Genomic DNA, 23369 nt, shown 5'->3' with positions numbered 1-23369 from the left:
TACAGCAAGCAATTAGGAAAGCAAATGGTATGTTAGCCTTTATTGCAAGGGGGTTGGAGTATAAGAGTAAGTAAGTCTTGCTGCAATTATATAGGTCTTTAGTGAGATCACATCTGGAGTACTATGTCTCCTTACCTAAGGGGTTGCAAAAAAAGGTTCACCAGATTGATTTCTGGGATGAGAGCTGTCCTATGAGGAGAGATTGAGTTTAATGGGCCTATATTCTCTGAAGTTTAGAAGAATGAGAGGTGATCTCATTGAAATATATAAAAGTCTTAGCTTGAAAGGGTAGATGCTGAAAGGCTGTTTCCCTTGGATAGAGAGTCTCGAACTAGGGGACATAGTTTCAGGATAAGTGGTCAGCCATTTAGAACTGAGGTGAGGAGAAATTTCTTCACTTAGAGGGTTGTGAATCTTTGGAATTCTCTACGCCAGAGGGCTGAGGATACTCAGTTTATTCATGACTGAGATCACTAGATTTTTGGGCACGAAGGGAATCAAGGGATATGGGGAGAGGGCAGGAAAGTGGAGTTGATGTAGAAATTCAGCTCTGATCGTAAATGAATGGCAGAACAGGCTTGTTGTGCTGTGTGGCCCACTCCTGCTCCTATGAGCCAATGTAGGTCAGTAAGTGCAGGGTTGATGGGTGAGTGGGACTTGGTGTGGTTTTGGATATGGGCAGCAAATAATGCAGACATTAAAGTGGATAGATAGGTTAGTTTGTAATGCATTTTTTAAAAGTAAGGATATTACTCCAAGTGGAATCTATTTCCTGTCAATTTTTTGTGAAATCACAGAGAAATGCAGGTTACCAAGAAACCTGCAGTGTTGCCAGTAGTAACCATGACTTGGCAGCATCCATGATAGTTATGAATGCAAAGCCTGTCGTGCTCTTTACAACAATATTGGATCTGTAGAGTTTGACATGTGTAATCCGAACATGTCTAATGCAGCCCCTTTGAAAAATCAGGTGTTTCAAGTTTCTGCAATTTCCTGACAGAACTTTCAGCTGCCTTGGTTACAACAACAACATGCATTTATACAGGCCTTGAACATAAAAAGTGTCCCAGAGTGCTTTATGGAGAAATAATGAGGGGAATGAAATGCTGATCCATGGAGAGGAAGACCAATGGAATGGTACAGGGCCAGTTCAATGCCACCAAACTAAAATAGACATACAAGTGCCCACCCCAAGAAGAGGGCATCACTAGTATGTGTGGTCTATCTGAACTAAAGTTGTGTGTGAGTTAACTTAAAATTTGATCCTCATAGTTGGTGATACTATGGTGCCCCACCTGTTGCAGAAAGGTGTCTGCAGGCTACATCAATAAGATGGGTTTTGAGATTATTAAGGAAGGAGAGAGAAATAGAGAGGCAGAGGAGTTTAGCGATGGAGGAGGATGGCATGTATGGCAGTGTCAAAATTATAGAAAGATCAAGGAGACATAATGCACCATTGTCACAGTCACTGAGGGTGTCGTTCATGACTTTGTCTAAGACCATTTCAGTGCTGTGAAATGAGCAGAAGCCAAACTGGAGGGATTCAAACGAGGTTTCAGGACATACGGGTCCAGAGCTGAGAGGCAACAACATGCTCAAGGACCTTCGGAAAGAGAGATTAGAGGTGAGCCAGTAGCCAAAGTGGAATGGGTCAAGGGTGTTATTTTAAGTTGGAGGTGACAGGAGCTTTGAAGGGAAGAGGGATAGTGCCAGAGGAAAGGGAATCATTAACATCAGCTGTCATTTCTTGGCCTCGGTGGAAGCTCTATCCCTAAATCCTTTAGCTTATCTCTTTATGTTTAAAAGCATTCTTAAAACCCATCTGTTCGACAAAGATTTTGGTTTCCCCTCCTCACTCCCCCACCATGACTTGGCATCCATTCCTTTTTATTTTTCCCTCTGTAAAGCCGTTAGGACATTTTTCTGCCTTAAAGATACTATATAAATGCAAGTTGTTAATAAAAAAAACTCTTGAAACCAATCTACATAGAGAAAATATAATTTTAAGCTTTTTAATAATACTAAATGCAAAATTAATTGGTGCAAAGCCAATTGATGCAAAACTGGTAGCACTTTCCAATATCAAGGAAATGGCAAATATGCATAAAGCAGCAAGATGCAGATCTGCCATGTGATAAGATTTTCATGCAGGAGATTATTGGAGGTGTAACATTACCTCCTCACATTTCCCTTGACTGAAAATAAAAGTTGAAAATTACCAGTGCCGCGAAACGTTTAGGTAATTCGTATTCTCCAGAATTTAAACGGTCTTCAAGCTCTACCTTTATAATTCCGATTGCCTGGAAGCACAATTTCAAGATGTTTGAGCAACAAATATGCACTAAAATATTATGCTAAAATTACAGAGCAATACTGTCCATTATAAATATAGTATTTTTTGTGGGATCTACCTGAATAATTGGTACAGACTTGATAAACCAAATGGCTGGTTTCTGTACTGTAACATTCTATGATTCAGGTAGTCAGTCAGGCCTACCTGACAGCACCACAACCAGTTCCCCATGTCTGATCCTGCAAACCATGTTTTAGTTGCACTTTCAATTTTTTGTAGTGTTTAATAAACTTTACTGGCGGGGTCAAAAGAATGATATAACTAGAAATTACTACTGGAGTTTATAGCAGGTGAAAGCTTCACACATTTGCATGAAATTCCTGTTATGGGTTGATGTCTTCATTGAAATACCTAGAAAGAAGAATACCTAGCTTCATGTGTTTTAAGATTTTAAGAACAGAAAATGCTTGAAATGCACAACAGCTGATCAACATCTATAATAGGAAATGACATATTAATGTTTTGCTGAGACCCTTCATCAAAACTTAGTTCCAGAATTTGGTTTCAATGATACTGACACATCCTTATCTCTCTTTAAACTACTTAAAAATCTTTTTTTTTTAATTGTTAAATCAGCATACCCTTAATTCAGGCAATTCCTCATCTGCCTCTAATCTGGAATGGAGTCCAGAATAGGGACAAATACGACAATGAGCCAGTTTTTTCTTGTGAATATCAGATACACGTGATTATTGTAGGTGTGTGTTGTAAAAGGGTTCAGTTTGCAAATTAACATTGATGTCTCTGGGCTTAGATTAGCAATGACAGGCACTGGATGCTGCAAAGTCATATTGAAATCCCTGCAAATACTTTTATTTTCATATTTAAATATCGGTAACCCTTCCAGGAGAAATGATCATTGGTTTGAAAGACTCCAAAATGTCAGTAAATTCACTAAATAAAATGTCCCAAATCAACATTTACTTATGGGGAGGGGGGGGGGGGGGGGGGGGTGGCGGGAAGGTCCTCAGACCCCCTAGAAAATAAATCCCACACCTTCCATGCTTACTTTCACCACCGTTGCAAACTGCACTTATGTTTCTATCCCGACAACAAATATGACTGAATGTTGACTGAGTTATGCAGAACCCGACTGGAAACAGCCTTCCAGTCACAAAAACACCCATCGACCATTACACCTTGCTTCCTGCCACGAAGTCCATTTTTGACCAACTTGCCACTTTCCCTTAGATCCCACGGGCTTTTACTTTTCAACCAGTCTGCCATGTGGGACCTTGTCAAAGACTTTGCTAAAATCCGTGTAGACTACATCAAATGCGCCTCCTCAAAAAATTCAATCAAGTTAATGAAACACAACAACAAGTACAAAAGCAAAATACTGCAGATGCTGGAATCTGGAATAAAAACAGAAAATGCTGGAAATCTCAGCGGGTCAGGCAGCATCTGTGGCGAGAAAGCAGAGTTAAATTTTTAGGTTGATGACCTTTCGTCAGAACTGGAGCGTGTTCGGAAAGAACATATGGGGAGACCAAGCGTAGATTGGGTGATCGCTTTGCGGAGCACCTTCGTTCAGTCTACAAGTATGACCCTGAGCTTCCGGTGGCCTATCACTTTAATTCTCCACTCCACTCTCACTCTGACCTCTCCATCCTCGGTCTCCCACACTGTTCCAATGAAGCTCAACGCAAGCTCAAGGAACAGCACCTCATCTTTCGTTTAGGCACTTTACAGCCTTCTGGACTCAACATCGAGTTCAACAATTTCAGAACGTAACACTGCCCATCTTTGGCCCCCTCTCCGCCCCTCCCCCCCACCCCCACCCCGAGCCTGTTTCTCTTTTTTTCCCTGTCTCTGCTGGCAGCTGGTCATTATCCCACCATTTACAGCCTATCTTGACTAATGTTTTTCTAACTCATGGCATTACCATTTCAATTCGTCCCATCATCCCTTTTGTCTCTCAAATCTCTCCTGTTTTCCACCCTATCACAGACCTTCCCTTTTGTTCTTTCTTCCCTTCCCCTTTCAGTGCTTCTTAAGAATGTGTTCTTTCCAAACATTCCCCAGTTCTGACGAAGGGCCATCGACCCGAAACATTAACTCTGCTTTCTCTCCACAGATGTTGCCTGACCCGCTGAGATTTCCAGTATTTTCTGTTTTTATTAATGAGACACAACCTTCCTTTAACAAATTCATGTCGATGATGGATATCTGGCCTCATCTCACTGAAGTGTAATCAGCCCACCTACTGAAAGATTAGCAAAGTGCATGTGAGGACATGTATAAAGGACACAATATCTAGTTTGGATCAGAAGAAAGTTCTATTGCTACTTCCCCGGATTGCATGATTGTATAATTAGGTATTGAGCAGTACAGGTGAACTGAACTGAATGTAAGAGGCACGGGGGAACCTAGGACAATATCTAAGGCAGACTCAACATTTATAACATCAAATGATTGCCAACTGGACTCTTGTTACACTGTAAGCAAATAAATACTCAGTACAATGTTCAAAGTGAGTGCAGGGCATTTATTTTCTCTATTGTGTAGTGTGAATATTGGCAGTTTGAGTTGACACACTACTATTCTTTAGTGCTTGTGCTTTGTTTCAGATGTATGACACCTAACCGATCACTCCTTCGAAGTGATTCTCTTGTGGAAGGAATGTGTTTGCTGGTTGGCTAACAACCTGCCAGGATTCTGGTGGCCTTACCCCTCCTTGGGCTGTGCATTGTGGCCAGTGTAGTCTGCTTTCAGCTACTTTTTCTCACTCTACTGCACCACTTCTGGGGGAGGGCTCGCCATCAGTCCCATAAATTGTGTGCCTCCTCACCCTGAATCCTTGCAAGAGCCATCAGTAAAACGAGATATTCTCACTCTAAAATGCACCATTCTACAACAGCAACTTGCATTTATATAGCATCTTTAACGTCGTAAAACAATTTCTACAGTACTTTGGCTTAGTAAATATTTGTCTTTGCTTTGCCAGTTCATCTGCCCCCTAATAGCAGTTCACAGCTGAATAAGAGAATTATTGCTTCCCCCTTTCCAGTGATTGGCCCATTTCAGCCAACAGATCGAAAACAGCAAATTTGTCAGTAAAGCACTAGGTTTTATTCCTCCCAATCGCTGAGTTATAATTAACCCTGAATAGCACATCAACAACAATTTCTAGGTTGATTTGCTCCCATTATATACTCAGAACTAGAATCTTATCTTCTGATTTCTTCCCCTCTGCACAGAATTGTCAACAGCAGAAAGGTGTTAATCTGAATAATCACAGATAAAGTTGAAGTAGATTTAATAGGCCTGAGATGCATTGGCACACAAAGTGTATATACTATTTGGACTGGTATAATTCCCGACTTTATAACTGATCGGAGTACACATTATGACTGAATTATTAGGTTGGTTGCAGTGTTTGTATACCCCTGTAATTTTGATCGACATTGACTTTTCCAAGTGACCATTGAAATTGTTTACAGTACCATCATGTGTACCTGTTAGCTGTTATTATCCATTATTATACCAGTTATTACTCCATTAATAGAATGCTGAGAAGAATATCTGTAATATTCATAATATATCACGAAATAAAAGTATAGAATTATCTCAAATGATCAATAATTAAAATGTAATCTGTTGGGTCAATATAGATTCTGAAAGTTATTTTGAATACTTTAGTGACAAATGTCCGGATGTACATTATTTCTAAGGTAGAAAATTAGACTCCTCTGCAACCTCAACTTTTATTCTGATGAGGTTCCTGTATTCAGGATTTATCTGTCACAATTCTTTGTTGTATTTTGCAACCTCCTGTTCTACGTCCTTGTCCACATTCGCTGTGCCACAATACCTCCAGTTGTGGCACTTCAGAGAACACGTACAAAGCTGACTATGTGCAAATGCGAAGTCAGCAAAGAACACACTTTCTGTGGGCCAGACTTTCCACATTGAAAAATAGCTTAGTTTTTTGGCACTATTTGCGAATAACGTCCGATTTTTTTTTTAGGCCGAAATAGTGCCAAAAAAAATAAGGACTAAGTTTCGCCAAAGTTTTTTACATTTTGGCATAGCCTTAAAATACCACCGTTTTTAAGGACGGAGCTAAATTTTTTCGCCTTAAAAATAACACCCGTTCTGCGCATGCCCAACACAGCATATACTTGAGGCTCTAAAGTTAAAATGCAGGCAGGGAGATTACTCTGACCGAAAAATTCCTTATTCTCTGCTTTGATGCTGGTGAATGGATATTTAGGCACCTTTTAGTGAAACTTTTTTGGTAAAATACACATGGCCTGACCACAGAGTTTTGAGTTCAATCTCTCTCTGTCTCATTTCATTCTCTCTCCTCTCTCCCTCTCTCTCGTAACCACGGCACCTAAACCCCTTTAACAAGTCTGGCTCGGTTGGAAATGAGACTGAAATATCCGTGTAGGTTCATATTCTTGGGCTGCTGCTCTTTATTTCCCTGCTGCCAGTGGTGATGTTGCCCCCCAGGTCAGGTACTGAGGTCAGTTACGGCCAGTGTGCCTGCTTTGAGGAGGAGGGTAGGGAAATTGCTGCAGTGCCGTGTGGCTGACAGTGCAGGCTACAGAATAAAACAACATTACCGAAAAGTTTACATTTTTTAAATAGCTGCTTCGTAGTCAAAGTAGTCCTTTAACTTTTAAAACCTCAAATGGTCAGCGCATTTTTAAGTAGTTTTTATATAAAATATAGGTTTTGTTCCCACCCAAAGCTTTAACTTTTGCTCCATTTCCCAAGATTTTGATCGGACTTGACCAGGTAAGGCAAGCTTTTTAAAAGTGGTATTTAGCGCTGTCCTTAAAAATATCCTTATTGGGGAAACTTGCAAAAATGGCGTTATCGTTGGGTTTTGTTATGTATGCGAACCTCACCTGTGTGTAAGACTTGCCACTAGGGGGCACACCTGTGGGAGACCTATGGGTCACCTGTGTACCCTGGGGCAAGCAGGTATAAAAGGCAGTCCACCACGCTGCTGCCTCACTTTGGAGTTATATTAAAGAGACCAAGGTCACAATGGTTTGAGCTTACAACACAATCTCATGGAGTCATTGTAAACTTAACAACTGGCGACGAGTTACAGATCACAAACTTTCACATGGAAATGACTGCCGTTGGTATTCTTGAGAGATTTGTTGAGGGTGATGATTGGGAAGCCTTCATTGAGCGTCTTGACCAGTACTCCGTGACAAACGAGCTGGACACGGCTGAGACAGAGACCAAGCGCAGGACGATTCTCCTCACCACATGTGGGTCGTCGGTATACTGGTAACAGACAAATCAACGGAGAAGACTTACACAGAGCTGTGTGCGCTGGCTCAGGAACATCTCCAGCTGAAGGAGAACATCTTAATGGCCAGGTATCACTTTTACACGCCCCATCGCTCCGAGGGCCACAACGTGGCGAGTTTTGTCGCCGACCTAAGACGCCTTGCGGGACAGTGCAAATTTGCAGGATCGTTGGGGGAAATGTTGCGGGACTTTTTCGTGCTCGGAATTGGCCACGAGGCCATCCTCCGCAAACTACTGTCTGCCGAATGCTTAGATCTGAGCAAGGTCATCACGATAGCCCAGGCCTTCATATCCACGAGCGACAACACAAAACAGATATCTTTACAGAATCGAAGCTCACCGGCAAGTACTGTCCATAAAATAATGCCTTCAGCAGGCAGAACTGTACATGGTAGGGCCCACAAGACCGCAGGGGTCGGGCCTAGGGTGACTCAGAGGCCGCTGTGGAGTGCTAATGCGAATCCATTAATGCCATGCTGCACTGCGGGGGAAGTCATAGAGCCCATCAATGTCGATTCAAGTACTGTGTGTGCAAGGGCTGTGGAACAATGAGGCACCTCCAGTGAATGTGCAAGCGACCTCAGACTCACCACATGGCAGTCAGCAGAGAGCGACCGATCTAGAGTGGATCACGCTGAACGAGCAGGAGAGGCAACTCAACCGGAGGATAAGGAGGAAGTGTATGGGATACACACCTTCACCACCAAAAGCCCTCCGATAATGTTAAAAGTTAAACTTAACGGCATTCCAGTCTCCATGGAATTGGACACGGGGGCGAGTCAGTCAATTATGAGCCAGAAGGCTTTTGAGAAACTGTGGGGCAACAAGGCACAGAGGCCAAAACTGAGCCCGATTCACATAATGCTGCGCACTTACACCAAAGAACTCATACTGTTATCAGCAGTGCGGCAGTGAAAGTAGCGTATGACGGAATGGTGCATGATTTACCACTATGGATTGTACCAGGCGATGGCCCAACGCTGTTCGGCAGGAGCTGGCTAGGCAAGATCTGGTGGAACTGGGACGACATCAAAGCACTGTCTTCAGTGGATGACGCCCTGTGTGCCCAGGTGCTAAACAAATTCCCGTTGTTATGAGTCACAGGCGCCAAAGTGCAGATCCATCTTGTTCCTGGGGCACGGCCCGTTTATCACAAGGCCCGAGCAGTCCCACATACGATGCGAGAGAAAGTCGAAATCGAGCTGGACAAACTTCAACGAGAGGGAATCATATCACCAGTCGAGTTCAATGAGTAGGCCAGTCCAATCATGAAGGTACTAAAGAATGATAGGACGGTCAGAATCTGCGGGGATTACAAGGTGACGATCAACCGAGTCTTGTTACAGAACCAGTACCCGCTACTCAAAGTGGAGGACTTATTTGCAATGCTAGCAGGGGGAAAGTCGTTCACCAAGCTAGACCTAACCTCCGCTTACATGACGCAGGAGCTGGCTGAACCGTCAAAGAAGTTGATGTGTATCAACACGCACAGAGGACTGGTCGTGTACCACAGGTGCCCCTTTGGGATTCGCTCGGCGGCGGCCATCTTCCAGAGGAACATGGAGAGTTTGCTGAAATCGGTTCCATGCACCGTGGTGTTCCAAGACGACATCTTGATCACTGGTCGCAACACCACCGAACACTTGCACAACCTGGAAGAGGTCCTAAAGCGACTGGACAGAGTGGGACTGAGGCTGAAACGCTCCAAGTGTGTTTTCCTGGTCCCTGAGGTTGAATTTCTGGGGAGAAAGATTGCGGTGGACGGCATCAGACCATGGACTCCAAGACGGAGGCAATCAAGAATGCACCCTGATCACAGAATGTGACAGAGCTGCGTTCATTCCTGGGACTCCTCAACTACTTTGGTAACTTTCTACCGGGGTTGAGCACTTTGCTGGAACCCTTGCATTTATTGCTACGCAAGGATGACGACTGGGTTTGGGGTAAATGTCAAGAGACAGCCTTTAATAATGCCAGAAACCTGCTATGCTCTAACAAGTTATTGTATTGTATGACCCATGTAAACGTTTAGTAATAGCATGTCATGCGTCGTCATACGGGGTCGCAAGCAAATGTGTCAGGCAAACTGCAACCGGTTGCATATGCGTCCAGAAGTTTATCCATGTCATGTATCCTACATGGCTACTGGTGGTACTATCACAAGGTGTGCCACCAGAGGGCACAGAATGGGAGACTTGTAGGTTACCTGTATAGGTGTGCCAGGCCTAGTATAAAAGGCAAGCCATCAGGTGTGATCCTCACTCTAGAGTTAACTAATAAAGGACTAAGGTCACTACAGTTCAAGTGCAACACACTGCCCCATGGAGTCATTATTAGAGCATCTAAGGGCACAACAACTGGCGACGAGATTACGAACTTTCACGCAGAAATTACTACCCTTGGTATGTTGCAGCAGTTCGCCGATGGTGATGATTTGGACGCCTTTGTGGAGAGGCTAGAACATTTCTTCACAGCAAACGACCTGGCAGGAGACGACCCGGCCGCACTGGCTGATAAGCGCCGCGCTATCCTGCTAACCAGTTGTGGGCCCACCGTCTATGGCCTCGTCAGGGACTTGCTGGCATCAGCGAAGACAATGACCAAGTCGTACAAGGAGCTCGTAACCCTGATCCAGGAGCAACTCAAGCCCAAGGAGAGCAGCCTCACAGCCAGACACCGGTTCTATACCCACCGATAGCCCGAAGGCCAGGAAGTCGCGAAGTACACCGCAGACCTCAGGAGGCTGGCGGCAGGTACTGTGCACAGAGTGGCACCGTTTAGGGGCTGGACTGTAGAGCGCGAACCCTCTCAGGGAAGAGAGAACAGCCCCCGAGTCCCTTAACTCAGAATCCACCGAGGGGGGCTAATCTAGTAGCACCATGCTGAGGTTGCGGAATGAATCACAGGGCTCACCAGTGCCGTTTTAAAGACTATGTATGCAAAGGCTGCAGCACAAAGGGCCACCTCCAGCAAATGTGTAAGAGAAATAGGACTCACTGTGTCGATGAAGAGTCTGCAGATGGCCATGAATCCAGCGTGGATTATGAATTGATAGACAGAGAGGCAGCCCAGTCCCACGGGGAGGTACACCTGCATCACCGAATGTTCCCTGCTGAAGATGGAAGTTGAGATAGAGGGAAGTCCAGTCTTCATGGAAGTGGACATGGGGGCGAGCCAGTCAGTGATGAATCAAGGAGCCTTTGAGAGGCTATGGGACAATTCGGCTAAACGACCTGAGTTGGCCCCGGTTCAGGCAAAGCTGCGCACCTACACCAACGAAATCATCCGAGTCATTGGTAGTGCGAATGTAAAGATACTCCATGATGGCGCGGTGCACAAGTTACCTCTGTGGATTGTTGCAGGTGATGGACCAACGCTGCTCGGCAGAAAGTGGATGGAGAAGATCCAGTGGAAGTGGGAAGACTTCACCCCTCCAGCGATCGACGTCCTCTGCGCTCAGAGGCAAAGCAAGCCCTCACCTGAGAGTGGACTTGGCACCGGAGAGCAGACCAGCACAGCACCCGAGACACAGACCGCTCAGCACGACTGCGTGGAGATGACCCAGCTGAGACGACCCGAACGCACCTTCCAGGCTCCTGTGGCAGGACTCTGGAGGAAGAAAATTGGATCCAGAAGTGACTTGCGGAGGCAGAACCTGGGGAGAAGAGGATCACCGCAGTCGACATCGTGGACGAAGGAAAGATGGTGCCCAAACCACGAGGTGATGCGCTGAAGACAAAGATGGCCACGGCCAGACCACGAGGTGCAGCGCTGACGTGGCACCAAATGGAGAAGCGGATTGGGGTAAAGCAAGCAAGGCTCTCTTAAAGGAGGTCTGCAACCCACTACAATTAAAGGGACAGTTCCACACACTCAAGCAATGTAATAGTAACTGTAAGTCAGAGACAAAATGTGTAACTGATCATGTAAAATGTGTAACTGATAATCTGAATTGTACATATGCAACCAGCGAGGAAAAGTCGCGCGATCATGATCGGACTCAGAGTGTCCATCATAAGTAAGGAAAAGCTCTGCGATGCAGGATTTCCACTGCACGCAGCCAATGCAGTGGGCAGACACCCATCGGTTGCACACAGGTCCAGCGAGCTACCCAATGCTGTAGCCGGCATCCCGGGGATCAGAGTCATGCACTATGAAGTGTGGCCACAAGCAGCCAACACACACGAGCTGCGGAGCAAGCCACCTCAGCAGGGCAACTGCACCGGCTTCGAGACCATGCCCCAGGTCGGCTCCATCTCTCAGGCAACCGATGGCACCAACTGCCACGAGCCTGAAGGAGCAGACTGCACCAAGGCCATACCCCGAGATGTAGGGTCACCCACCACTGTTCCCCCAAATAAAACTAGCACCAGCCAGGATCCTAAACCAAACAACGCCCAGACCAGCGAGTCAGCAGTTCCCTGTGCACTGCTAGACGACAGCTCCTCAGGGAGCAGCTGGGACCCAGGGCGCAAAGAAAAGACAGGGAGGTCACAGACATCTGTGAACTGGCCCAACGCTACGGACCATGGCAACAGCCCCGAGAGTAGGCTACGCGAGCAAACTGGGTTCCCACTGCCAGCACCGGGCACTGAGCCGCCACCAGACTGCAGGGACACAACCCAGCAACTCCGGAACTAGCTCGTCCTCACGCACTGGTCACCGCATCGATTAGGCATCTAACGTACCTGTCGCACCATGGAACCACACAAAAAAAAAATGCAAAACCCACTTACCTGAACTTAAATGTACACGAATGTCAGGAGCCTCCACCACATCGATATGGGACGGGGGGTAGAATGGAGTGGTTAGGAACATGCACATACAAACAGCAACCACCAGCATGCTACTGCACCAACTACCCACCCAAGGTTGAAGTGACCCGCCAAAGGTCAACCAGACAGAACCCACAAAGAGCTAAACCCAGAGCACAGTCAATGCAGAGGCGATTTGCACTGAGGGTTTGGGGGGGGGGGGGGGGGGGGGCGGAGTGATGTCATGTACTCTGGCTACTGTTGGTACCATCACAAGGTGTACCACCAGAGGGCACAGCAGTGGGAGACTCGTAGGTTACTGGTACAGTTGTGCCTGGCCTAGTATAAAAGGCAGGCCACCAGGTATGATCCTCACTCTGGATTTAATAAAGAACTACAGTTCAAGTACAACACACTGTCTCGTGGAGTAATTATTAGAGCATCTAAGAACACAACAATCCAAGGCTGAAAGAGCCTACAGTATGGTTGAGAAAAAAGCGTTGGCTTGTGCATACGGCGTTAAGAAAATGCACCAATATCTTTTTGGTCTCTGTTTCAAGCTCGAAACCGATCACAAACCATTTACTTCACTGATCTCAGAAAGCAAAGCTATCAACACCAATGCTTTGTCCCGCATCCAAAGAGGGGTACGAACATTGTCTGCATATGACTATGTAATCCGCCACAGACCAGGCACAGAGAACTGCGCTGACGCCCACTGGGGTGGAAATGGCGCAACCCACAGACTTGCTTCTGGTAATGGATGCCTTTGAGAGCGAGGGGTCACCCGTCACGGCTCGCCAGATCAGGACCTGGACCAGCCAAGACCCCCTGCTATCGCTAGTAAAAAGCTGCATCCTCAATGGGAACTGGTCGGGGGTTCCTGGGGAAATACAAGATGAAATTAAGCCTTTTCACCAACGCAAGGATGAACTGTCAGTCCAGTCGGATTGTCTCCTATGGGAGAATCGCATGATTTTGCCCAAAAATGGCAGGGAAATGTTTATACGCGATCTACACAGTGCCTACCCAGGCATAGTCATGATGAAGGCTATCGCCAGGTCGCACGTCTGGTGGCCCGGCATAGACTCTGAATTAGAGTCATGCGTACACCAATGCAACACTTGATGATAGTTGAGCAATGCACCCGGGGAGGCCCCCTGAGTCTGTGGTCATGGCCCTCCAAACCGTGGTCCTGGGTCCACGTAGATTTCGCTGGCCCCTTTCTAAGGAAGATGTTTCTAGTAGCAGTGGACGCTTACTCAGAATGGATTGAATGTATAATAATGTCATCATGGAAGTCCACTGCCACCATTGAGAGTCTTAGGGCCATGTTCGCCATCCATGGTTTGCCCGACGTCCTTGTCAGTGACAATGGACCATGTTTCGCCAGCTTGGAATTCAACGAGTTCATGACCCGCAATGGCATTAAGCATGTCAGGTCTGCCCTATTTAAGCCCGCATCCAACGGCCAAGCGGAACGGGCAGTCCAAATCATCAAGCAAAGCTTGAAACGCGTAACGGACGGCTCCTTGCAGACCCGGTTATCTAGGGTCCTGCTCAACTACCGGACACGCCCCCCACTCGCTCACCGGGGTTCCCCCTGCAGAGTTGTTAATGAAAAGAGCACTCAAAACCAGGCTCTCCTTAGTCCACCCGGACCTCAATGATCACATAGAAACCTGGTGGCACAGGCATAACGCGTACCATGATCGCGCGGCGGCCTCGCGTGATATTGAGGTTAATGATCCGGTGTTTGTTCTAAATTAAGGTCACGGTCCCAAGTGGATTGCTGGCACTGTCTTAGCCAAGGAGGGGAATAGAGTGTTTGTTGTGAAATTGTTGAATGGGCAAACGTGCAGAAAGCACCTGGATTAGATCAAACTACGATTCACAGACAACCAAGAACAATTTGAAGAAAACCCTACCCTCTATGATCCACCAACACACACCAAACCAGCAATTGACCTCGCTGTCAACCACGAGAATGAACCCACCTTGCCCGACAGTCCAATCAGACCAGCCGAGCAGTCGTGCAGTAATGATTTGACCAACTCAGCCATGCCAGGATTTCAACTCAGGCGATCGACCAGGGAACGCAGACTGCCAGATTGCCTCAACCTGTAAATAACTTGTACTCAAGACTTTGGGGGGAAGTGATGTGATATGTATGTGAACCTTACCTGTGTGTAAGACTTGCCACTAGGGGGCACACCTGTGGGAGACCCATGGATCACCTGTGTACCCTGGAGCAAGCAGGTATAAAAGGCAGTACACCACGCTGCTGCCTCACTTTGGAGTTATATTAAAGAGAACAAGATCACAATGGTTTGAGCTTACAACACAGTCTCATGGAGTCATTTTGAACTTAACAGGTTTGACCACTAGTGACGTCACAAAAACGGTTCTCAAAGAAATTGGCCCTTATTTTTTTAAGGCCGGCGTTACACCACTGCCGAAACTAGCAAAATGGCCCTAAATTTATTTTGCTCCAAAAAAAAACTTTTAGCTTCAAAAATTGGAGCTAAATAGAACCATGCGGTGATGAATTTCAGGCCCCTTATGTCTTTACCACACTCTTGAAGTATTAGAATTAGCTGTTTTGTTATTCTGGAATTAAGCATTAATTTTGTGTACTAAGAATGAACTAATTGAGCCTAATGTGTAGATTGGTTGTGTTTTGTCGAGCTGTGGGAATTCAGTGGGTAAAAAAACAAGATAGAATGAAAAGACAGCCTTCCTGATGCCAAAGTTTCAGAAATTTGCAAATATTTTACAGGTGCCAATCTCAACACACAATGAGGAAGAATATTTTTGAAAAATGCTATTAATTTAATAGCATGAGTGTTGCTTTTGAAAGGTAGAGTGAAGCAAGTGCTGTCAGCTATGCATTATCTCCATTATGATGTCACTTTCACAGCATAATGATGCCTCTCAAATTTGTGCCATCTCTTCAAACTGTTTAATCTGAAGAAAACTGTTCTTTAAGCACTGGCAGGTGGATAAGAGATAATTGGTAGTTTTGAAGTTCTGTTAATTTCTTAAATTCTACTTTGTGACATTTTGATTACATAGGATATATGGCACAGAAACAGACCATTCGGCCCAACCAATCTATGCAGTCATTTATGCTCCACTTGAGCCTCCTCCCGTCTTTCCTCATTTAACTCTATCAGCATAACCCTCTATTTCCTTCTCCGTCATATGCTTTATCTAGCCTCCCTTTAAATGCATCTTAGTAATAAAATGTTGATTTTTTTTAAGCTACTTAGCAGGAAACATCTGTCTTTTGTTTGCCAAAGTTCTCCCTAACCCTCCCAAAGGTGCTGACTCTTAATATGGTTGGTCTAATGGTTTGCCTCTGTTGCTATGCCCAAGTGAGCCTGATCAGCAAGTGTTCAGTTGTGGGCAGAGGGACAGATAAAGACTGATGTTAAACCCCATACGATGCCCTCTCCCCGGCTCTCACCAGCACTCTGGGTTCCGAGGTCAAATTCATCATTGCAGATCAGAGCTGGAATTTGTGGCTTTAGGAAACATGCCTAATTCCCTGGTGTAGTGGAAGATGCCTGTGCGTGAGTTCTTTTAACGTGGGGTGGCCGCTGCACACTGGCTTAGCCGGTGGCGAGGGGGTCCAAGATGACTGGAGGCCAGGCACTGCTGTGTGAGCCTAGTTGCCGACGGCGAGGCGTTGGCCGCAAGCTGGGTAGCGCCCTTGATGGTAGGTGACCTGTTGTAGTCACACACATCATCATCATCGGCAATCCCTCGAAACGAGGATGACTTGCTTCCATGCCAAAAAAGGGATGAGTTCACAGGTGTTTCAATGATATTCCAGGTTCCGAACTACATTTTGAAGGGTGGTGGATGCCTGTGCCTGGATTTTATTAACGTGGGGTGGCCGTTGCACCCCAGCCACCACACGGGCTTGACTGAGCTAGGTCTTGGTCCAGTGGCAAGGATTACCCAAGACGACTGGAGACGTGCTCTGCTGCACGGACCCAGTGCGTGCACATATCGCAGTGTGGGCTGCCCTTGGCCTCTGAACTCGCGCCTCTCCTGATTAGATCCCTCTCCGGACTCTTGCCGCTCCTGCTGTACTTGTCACACACACACACACACACGTGACTTGCCAGCTCAGGGGCCGGACTATCCGGTGGGCGGAACTTGGGAGCCGGCCCGCGGTTCCCCGTGCATTTTGTGGAGGCAGACGCGGAAGTGCGGGGTCAGAGGGCCATGCGCATTTCTCTCTCTGCGCTCGGGCCCAGGTGAGCTTCTGTGAGGCGCCGTTACCCGTCTCTCAGCCTGTTTCTGGTTGTGCGGGGCCGGCCCTGGGCTGAAGGGACGAGTCCGGTTAGTTGGAGAGGGACGGGCGGGTCACTGTGGGCGGCCGGCTTTCGGGACATTGCTCCCGCCGCGCTCGCCCCCGTCCCCTCGGGGCGGCGGATTAAAAACAAGCCCCGGGCCGGGCCCGGTGCTCAAATCCAGGGCCGGGCCTCTGACCTGGTCCGGCTGTGTGATTGAGCTGGCAGCAGTCACGTCGGTCGCAGTTTAACCTTGAAGGATGTGGAACATGGCCGTGAAGTTTGAATGTGATTTGAATCGTTGCTGTGGATGGGGGAACCACCTGGGCAAAAAAAGTGGGGACCAACGAGCAAACCGAGCAGGGCGGGTTTTTAACCAGCAAACGACCCTGATGCGTTTTAGATCTTTGCAATTTAAACTCTTGCGGAAATACACACCGAGGATTCAAGTCCCCTTGTAACCAGCCACTTCAAAATTACATGCTTGTGCAATGATCAAGTGAAACTGAAAGCTCAGTCTCTGGAGATGTGCTTCATGCTTTCTCAGACTGACAATGAAAAATACCAATTATAACAATTTCACCCAGACGCAGTACGTTCAGAATGTCTAAAAGTTCTACTGGATTTGGCCCTCTGTTTCACAGAATCCATTCCCAATGATACTGGACATTAAACTGCGAGTGTGTATGTATTCGGGCTATAACAAAAAATATGATTAACTTAATACTTCGTAGGCTGCTCCTATTGCTGTTAGGAATTGACTAAGCCAGTGTTCAACACAGCAACAAGGAAGTGCATTAATTTTCCTTAAATAATGTTTTTTGTACTAACTGTTACTTGCATTTAGGTAGTACACAATACAAATTCCAAGGAGACCTTCGGTTAAGTGAAGTCTATGCGATAACTTTTTTTGTTCGCACCTTTCTTTGGAAAAGGTAGCCTTTACAATACTCGCACCTCACAAAATAGGGCAGGGAAATAGAGTAGAAGCAATTACGCCGCACATGCATGTCACATGTAATGTCCTGAAAGGAGTTCTTTTCAGAAGCTAGTCCCCTTTAGTTGCAATATGAAAACATGATAGCACTGCTGATTCTTTTCTAGGCTTTTAAAATTAAATTTGAACAGCATTGTTTAAAATGTAGTTACTGGTTGTGATCAATTTGTAATTAGTTGATTCATGTATTTTTAATTGAAATCATTGTCTAGTTTCAAAGATTTGTACCCATGAGATTGGACAATGTATTGTCATAGTGATGTGGAAGAGGAAAATGGAGCAGTTTTCTATTAAACTATATAACTATAGAAACTTTTTTATAACAATACCTATAAAGCAAGACTTGGATTTATATAGCTAGCACCTTTCACGACCACCGGACGTCTCAAAGTGCTTTACAGCCAATGAAGTACTTTTGGAGTGTAGTCACTGTTGTAATGTGGGAAACGCGGCAGCCAATTTGCACACAAGCAAGCTCCCAAAAACAGCAATGTGATAATGACCAGATAATCAGTTTTTTTGTTATGTTAATTGAGGGGTAAATATTGCGCCCAATTGTAAATTTGGCTGATGTGACAGTACTTTATGCCCCCAAATTTTAAATTTTTGGATGTGGTAAGCTGTAGAATCACTGGAAAAGCTGGAAAAATGATGTCACCATGTACTGTACATGACAGTTCGACAATAATTTTAACTTACCATCAAATAGAAAGTAAAGCCCATTTGTGTGAAGTTCTACTAAGAGATAAGACAAAGATACTCTGGTTCCTTTGTGAGGCATAGATAGTTTATGCCGGCATCAAAATAGAGCCAGTGATCATATCAACTAATATTTCATAAACTTTAATCCTTTACGCAAGTGAAATTGAGTTCAATCTGCAAAAGGGTATCTCAGTAATCTCTGGGTACTGCAGCCGGGAAACAATATGGGAGTCAACAAATTAAACAACTTTTTTTTTGCCTTTAGGTCTAGCAGTAAAGATGGTTTTAAAAGAAATCCCAACAGAATCTTTGACTCGCCCTCTGTCACGCAATGAAATAGTTGGGTTAATTTTTCGTTTGACAATATTTGGTGCAGTAACGTACTACACTATCAAATGGATGGTAGATGCCATTGATCCTACAAGAAAACAAAAAATGGAAGCACAGAAGCAGGTTGGTTTCTTGTTTTATAATTTATAACACACATACATCAATATGATGGCATTTTGGAATATTTTTAGCCTTCCCTCTGGTCATGCTTTGAGTTTAGATACTGGGGCATGAGTCACTGAGATATACTTAATATATCTTCATAAATGAGATGAACTGGATACTCATCAGTTAGAAATCTTGTATCATTTGTAAATTGCCTATGGTGTTGCCTACAGCCAGTTGATGAATGTTTTTATATATAAAATGGCGACAGATCCACAAATCCACCTAATGACCAGAAACTGCCACAATAAATTGGATGAGAAATGTTGATGTAGTAATTTAAAATGGTAAAAATTGACACAGTGTGACCAAAAGCACAATGACTGGAAGTATGTGCCCTGTGCAAGATTTTTAATAATGGTTATATAGTTTTTCATATTCATCACGGGTCCTGATTTATTTTGCTCATGCCAAACTTTGTTTTATTATTTTTTATTTATTTATTTTTCTTTCTTATTTTGGTGGTGACTATCGTGGGTAGAGTGCCCGTGAATAATCTCCATTAAATTTATCTTTCCTATCTTGAGGTGACTAATAGTCATATTGAAAATTCATCTAGTGTGGTTATTATGTCATTGAAATGATCTCTATTCTAAAACTAGATTGATCAGTAAGGAAGAAATGTATTAGCTGTTAATTAGTTTCTGGCCTTGTGGCAACTGTTGGAGATGATCCCACCCCATTCATGGCAATCGGCGTCTTGGATGCAAGTAGAATTGAAAGACAAGGTGCAATGTGGGTGTCAGTTCATTGAGCAGTTATCCAGCCAATTGACCTCACTGAATAAAACTCTGGCAAATATGAAGCAAAATTACAGATCCCTTATCTGAAAGTAAAGCAGGTTCCTCAGTATCGACTTACCAAGAGTACAAGCGAGGAAATTGCTCTTACTGTCTTGAGTTATGAGTGCGAATTGTTGCTGAGATGCTTATTCTACAAGTCAAAAAGAATGTTTGTGTCTGGATATTGTAGACGGTACAATCAGCTATACGGAACTGCATATGCAATGTATTCTAACCACAATTCCTTGGTGTGGTTGCTGTCAACTCATGAATGCATGGAGTATCGCTCTGCAACAATACAGTATGGTAATCCAACATCATTATGGTTCTCAAATGGGAATGCCAATGCAGTGTCACATCAGGAATATATATCTATAGGTTTGATCTGTAACTGCTGCATTGGCACCACTCAACTGTCAACTTCAAGAGGAAATGGATGGGGGGGGGGGTGGGCGCGGTTTAATGTGACAAATATGAAGCAATTTCTGCCTTTCTTTCATCTGGTGGCTGTCCCTCTAAATCGGGCACCTTGTGAGATATTTTAAAAAGTTACCTGCACAGCTTCAACCTGTTTAGTATATGCAGTGAGGTTTGTTGTCATAGTCTCCTTGGTAACAGGCATGAGATGATGTCTAACTCAATATTTTCAAATGTTGCAACAACCCTTAGCAACAGGTCAAGAGCTGTAAAAATAGACAACAATCCTAAGGGCTGAATGGAACAAACTGAGATTTTCATAGAGAAGCAGCTGGATATTCACTATCTCTAGTAGCATATTAGTAGATGAGGGGGGGAGAACTCTGTATATTAGAGTTTGTTTATAGAGATTAAAGTTAGAATTTAGATTTGCAATCTTTTATTTTGCTCATCAAGCAGATAGAGTTCCTACTGTATATAAAATGTTATTACATATGCATTTTTAATAAATGTGTTTAATAGTTTAAACTTAGATTGAGATCTGATATTTTCTATTACTTATTGTGAACTGGGGGTATATCTTTATGGAGGCGTAATAATGATCCCAGTAATTTAAAATGAATTGACTTTCTGTCAAATGAAAAGATTTTCTGTTCATTGTTCTGGGCACATTACTGAACATTTACCAAGAGAGTAAGGTTAGTGAAGACATAGGGAGCTGAGACTCACCTATGACAGTGATCTAAGATATGAGAGCCAAAACATCTGGAGTGAAGAACGGTAGAAAAAAATGTAACCGCAACCTTCCACACTGCAACACCTTCATGGTGCTAATTAATCGTACTGGCCTGATAGTTCAGTGAGTGAATGCAGTCTCCCTTATTGCACCATGTCGCCCATCTCCATTAGCTGTCAGGATCCCAGTGCTATATCGCATTTGCAGTGAACAGTAAGTTGCTGCTCCTTCCTGATGAGATTATCTTGTATTCATAATTTGCTCAACAAGAAGCTTGTTCTTTTAGGATTAATCTCTGCTTTGTAGATTAGTCCAGAGACTATTCTCATAGACTGTGGATAGGTCCGCATGCCCGACACAAGACTCCCAAAGCAAGCGCTCAACTCTGAACTCCTACACGGCAAGCGAGCCCCAGATGGGCAGAAGAAAAGTTTCAAGAACACCCTCAAAGCCTCCTTGATAAAGTGCAACATCCTCACTGACATTGGGAATCCCTGGCCCAACGCAGCCCTAAGTGGAGGAAGAGCATCCGGGAGGGCGCTGAGCACCTCGAGTCTTGTCGCCGAGAGCGTGCAGAAAACAAGCGCAGGCAGCGGAAGGAACGTGCGGCAAACCAGACTCCCCACCCACCCTTTCCTTTAACGACTGTCTGTCCGACCTGTGACAGAGACTGTAATTCCTTATTGGACTGTACAGTCACCTGAGAACTCACTTTTAGAGAGCAAGTCTTCCTCGATTTCGAGGGACTACCTATGACGATATGATGAATAGGTTAATAATAGAGATAAATGTGGTCCTGCTGAAATATGAGTAATTATAGTGATTATTCAAAGCATTTTGAGTGCTGCTATTTTTTTTAATTAATTCACGGAATGTGAATGTTGCCAACATTTATCGGCCATCCCTAATTGCCCTTGAGATGGTGTTGGTGAGCCGCCTTATACAACTGAGTGGCTTGCTAGGCTATTTCAGAAGGCAGTTAAGAGTCAACCACATTGCTGTGTGTCGAGTCACATATAGGCCAGACCGGGTAAGCACATTAGTGAACCAGATGCATTTTTAAGACAATCCGGTAGTTTCATGGTCACTGATGCTAGTTTTTTATTTTTTTAAATTAATTAAATTTAAATTCCAGGACTGCTGTGGTGTAATTTGAGCTCGTGTCTCTGGATTACGAATCCAGTAACATAACCACTATGCTACCGTACCCTGTATTAAAATGTATAGTTGGTGAACCTGTTAAATGGTTCAGTGTTTTGTGTTTCATGTACAGTACTTGGGTATCGTATCTAATTGTTAAGCTACTTAAATTCAGAATTCATCCTCATTCTTCAGGGATGCAAATTTTAGATCTATCTTACTATATTGTGTAATCTCTCCCTATCATTTGGAATAAAGTGTAGGATATAGTAAACTAACAATATTGGGGGGCAATTAGACTATCGTCCGTAAAGGAGGAGTGTTGCGCTGTGACGGGGATCCTTCAGATGAGATGTTAAACACCTGCTCGGCTGGATGTAAACAATACCATGGCACTGTTTGAAGAGGAGTAGGGGACTACTTCCGATGTCCTGGCCAACATTTATCGTCAGCCAACGTCACCAAAACCAGATTAAAATGGTAATTTGTCTCATTGTTTGTGGTGAGACCTTGCTGTGTACACACTGATTGCACATTTGTGTCGATTCCAACGGTGACAAGACTTCAAAAAGTACTCCATTGTCTCTAAAGTGCTCTGGGATGTCCCGAGGATATAAAAAGCCCTGTGTAAACGCAGATCTTTCTTTTATCTTTGCTGTGAACACAAAGATGGTATATAGTTTCTACTTTGCTCATAGTTCTTGAAGGATTGATACAGTTTAAAAGAAATCCCTATTTAAATAGCATATACAATTAAATTGTTTTGAAATGGAGTAACTGTTGCAATGTTGGCAAATATTTTGCCGAGCACATTATTACAAAAACAGCAATGAAATAAATGACAGTTCATTTAAAAATGTTTATGATGTTGGTTGAGGAATGTATGTTAGGCAGGACACTGGGAGAACTCGCTGCGTCTCTTATAACATGGTGTATCTGATAACTACCCAAAGCATTGAAGCAGTCTGTCGGGGCATGGTTTAACATCTTATCTGTAGAATGTGTTGAATAGCAATCCCTCAATACTGCACTGGAGTGTTAAAGAAGAAAGAGCTTGCATTTAATGTAGCACCTTTCATGAGCAGAGGAAGTCTCGGCACTTTACAGCCAATGAAATACTTTTTGAAGTGTGATCACTGTTGTAATACAGGGATATGTGGCAACCAGTTTGTGCATAGCAAGGTCCCAGCAATGGGATAAATGATCAGATAATCTGTTTTAGTGATCTTGATTGAGGGATAAATGTTCTCTTGGAAACTGGATAGCTCCCCTGCTCTCTCTGAATAATGCCATGGGATCTTTTACATCCACCTAAAAGGCAAGCAGGGCCTCGGTTTAATGTCCCATCCAACAGACGGCACCTCCAACAATGCAGTGCTCCCTCAGTACTGCACTGGAGTGTCAGCCTAGAT

At 44.5% G+C, this 23369-nt stretch overlaps 1 protein-coding gene across 3 annotated transcripts in view; it reads left to right on the top strand.

Moving 5' to 3' along the window:
• Nucleotides 1–23369, top strand: part of atad1b (ATPase family AAA domain containing 1b) — a 71834-nt gene that overhangs the window by 11186 nt on the left and 37279 nt on the right. The window contains exons 1-2 of one of the 3 annotated variants that reach the window (XM_070876892.1): nt 16582–16652; nt 18653–18840. In XM_070876892.1, the coding sequence (XP_070732993.1) occupies nt 18667–18840 (174 nt within the window). In that variant the 5' untranslated portion in view covers nt 16582–16652; nt 18653–18666. Of the gene's footprint in view, nt 1–16581; nt 16738–18652; nt 18841–23369 lie in introns of those variants that run through there. The other 2 variants (XM_070876893.1, XM_070876894.1) reach the window with 2 other exon arrangements.

The sequence above is a fragment of the Pristiophorus japonicus genome, chromosome 3, assembly GCF_044704955.1.
Source record: "Pristiophorus japonicus isolate sPriJap1 chromosome 3, sPriJap1.hap1, whole genome shotgun sequence".
Classification (NCBI taxonomy): Eukaryota; Metazoa; Chordata; class Chondrichthyes; family Pristiophoridae; genus Pristiophorus; species Pristiophorus japonicus.
The sequence above is the reverse complement of the archived record's forward strand: the minus strand, read 5'-3'. Positions and strand labels throughout refer to the sequence as shown.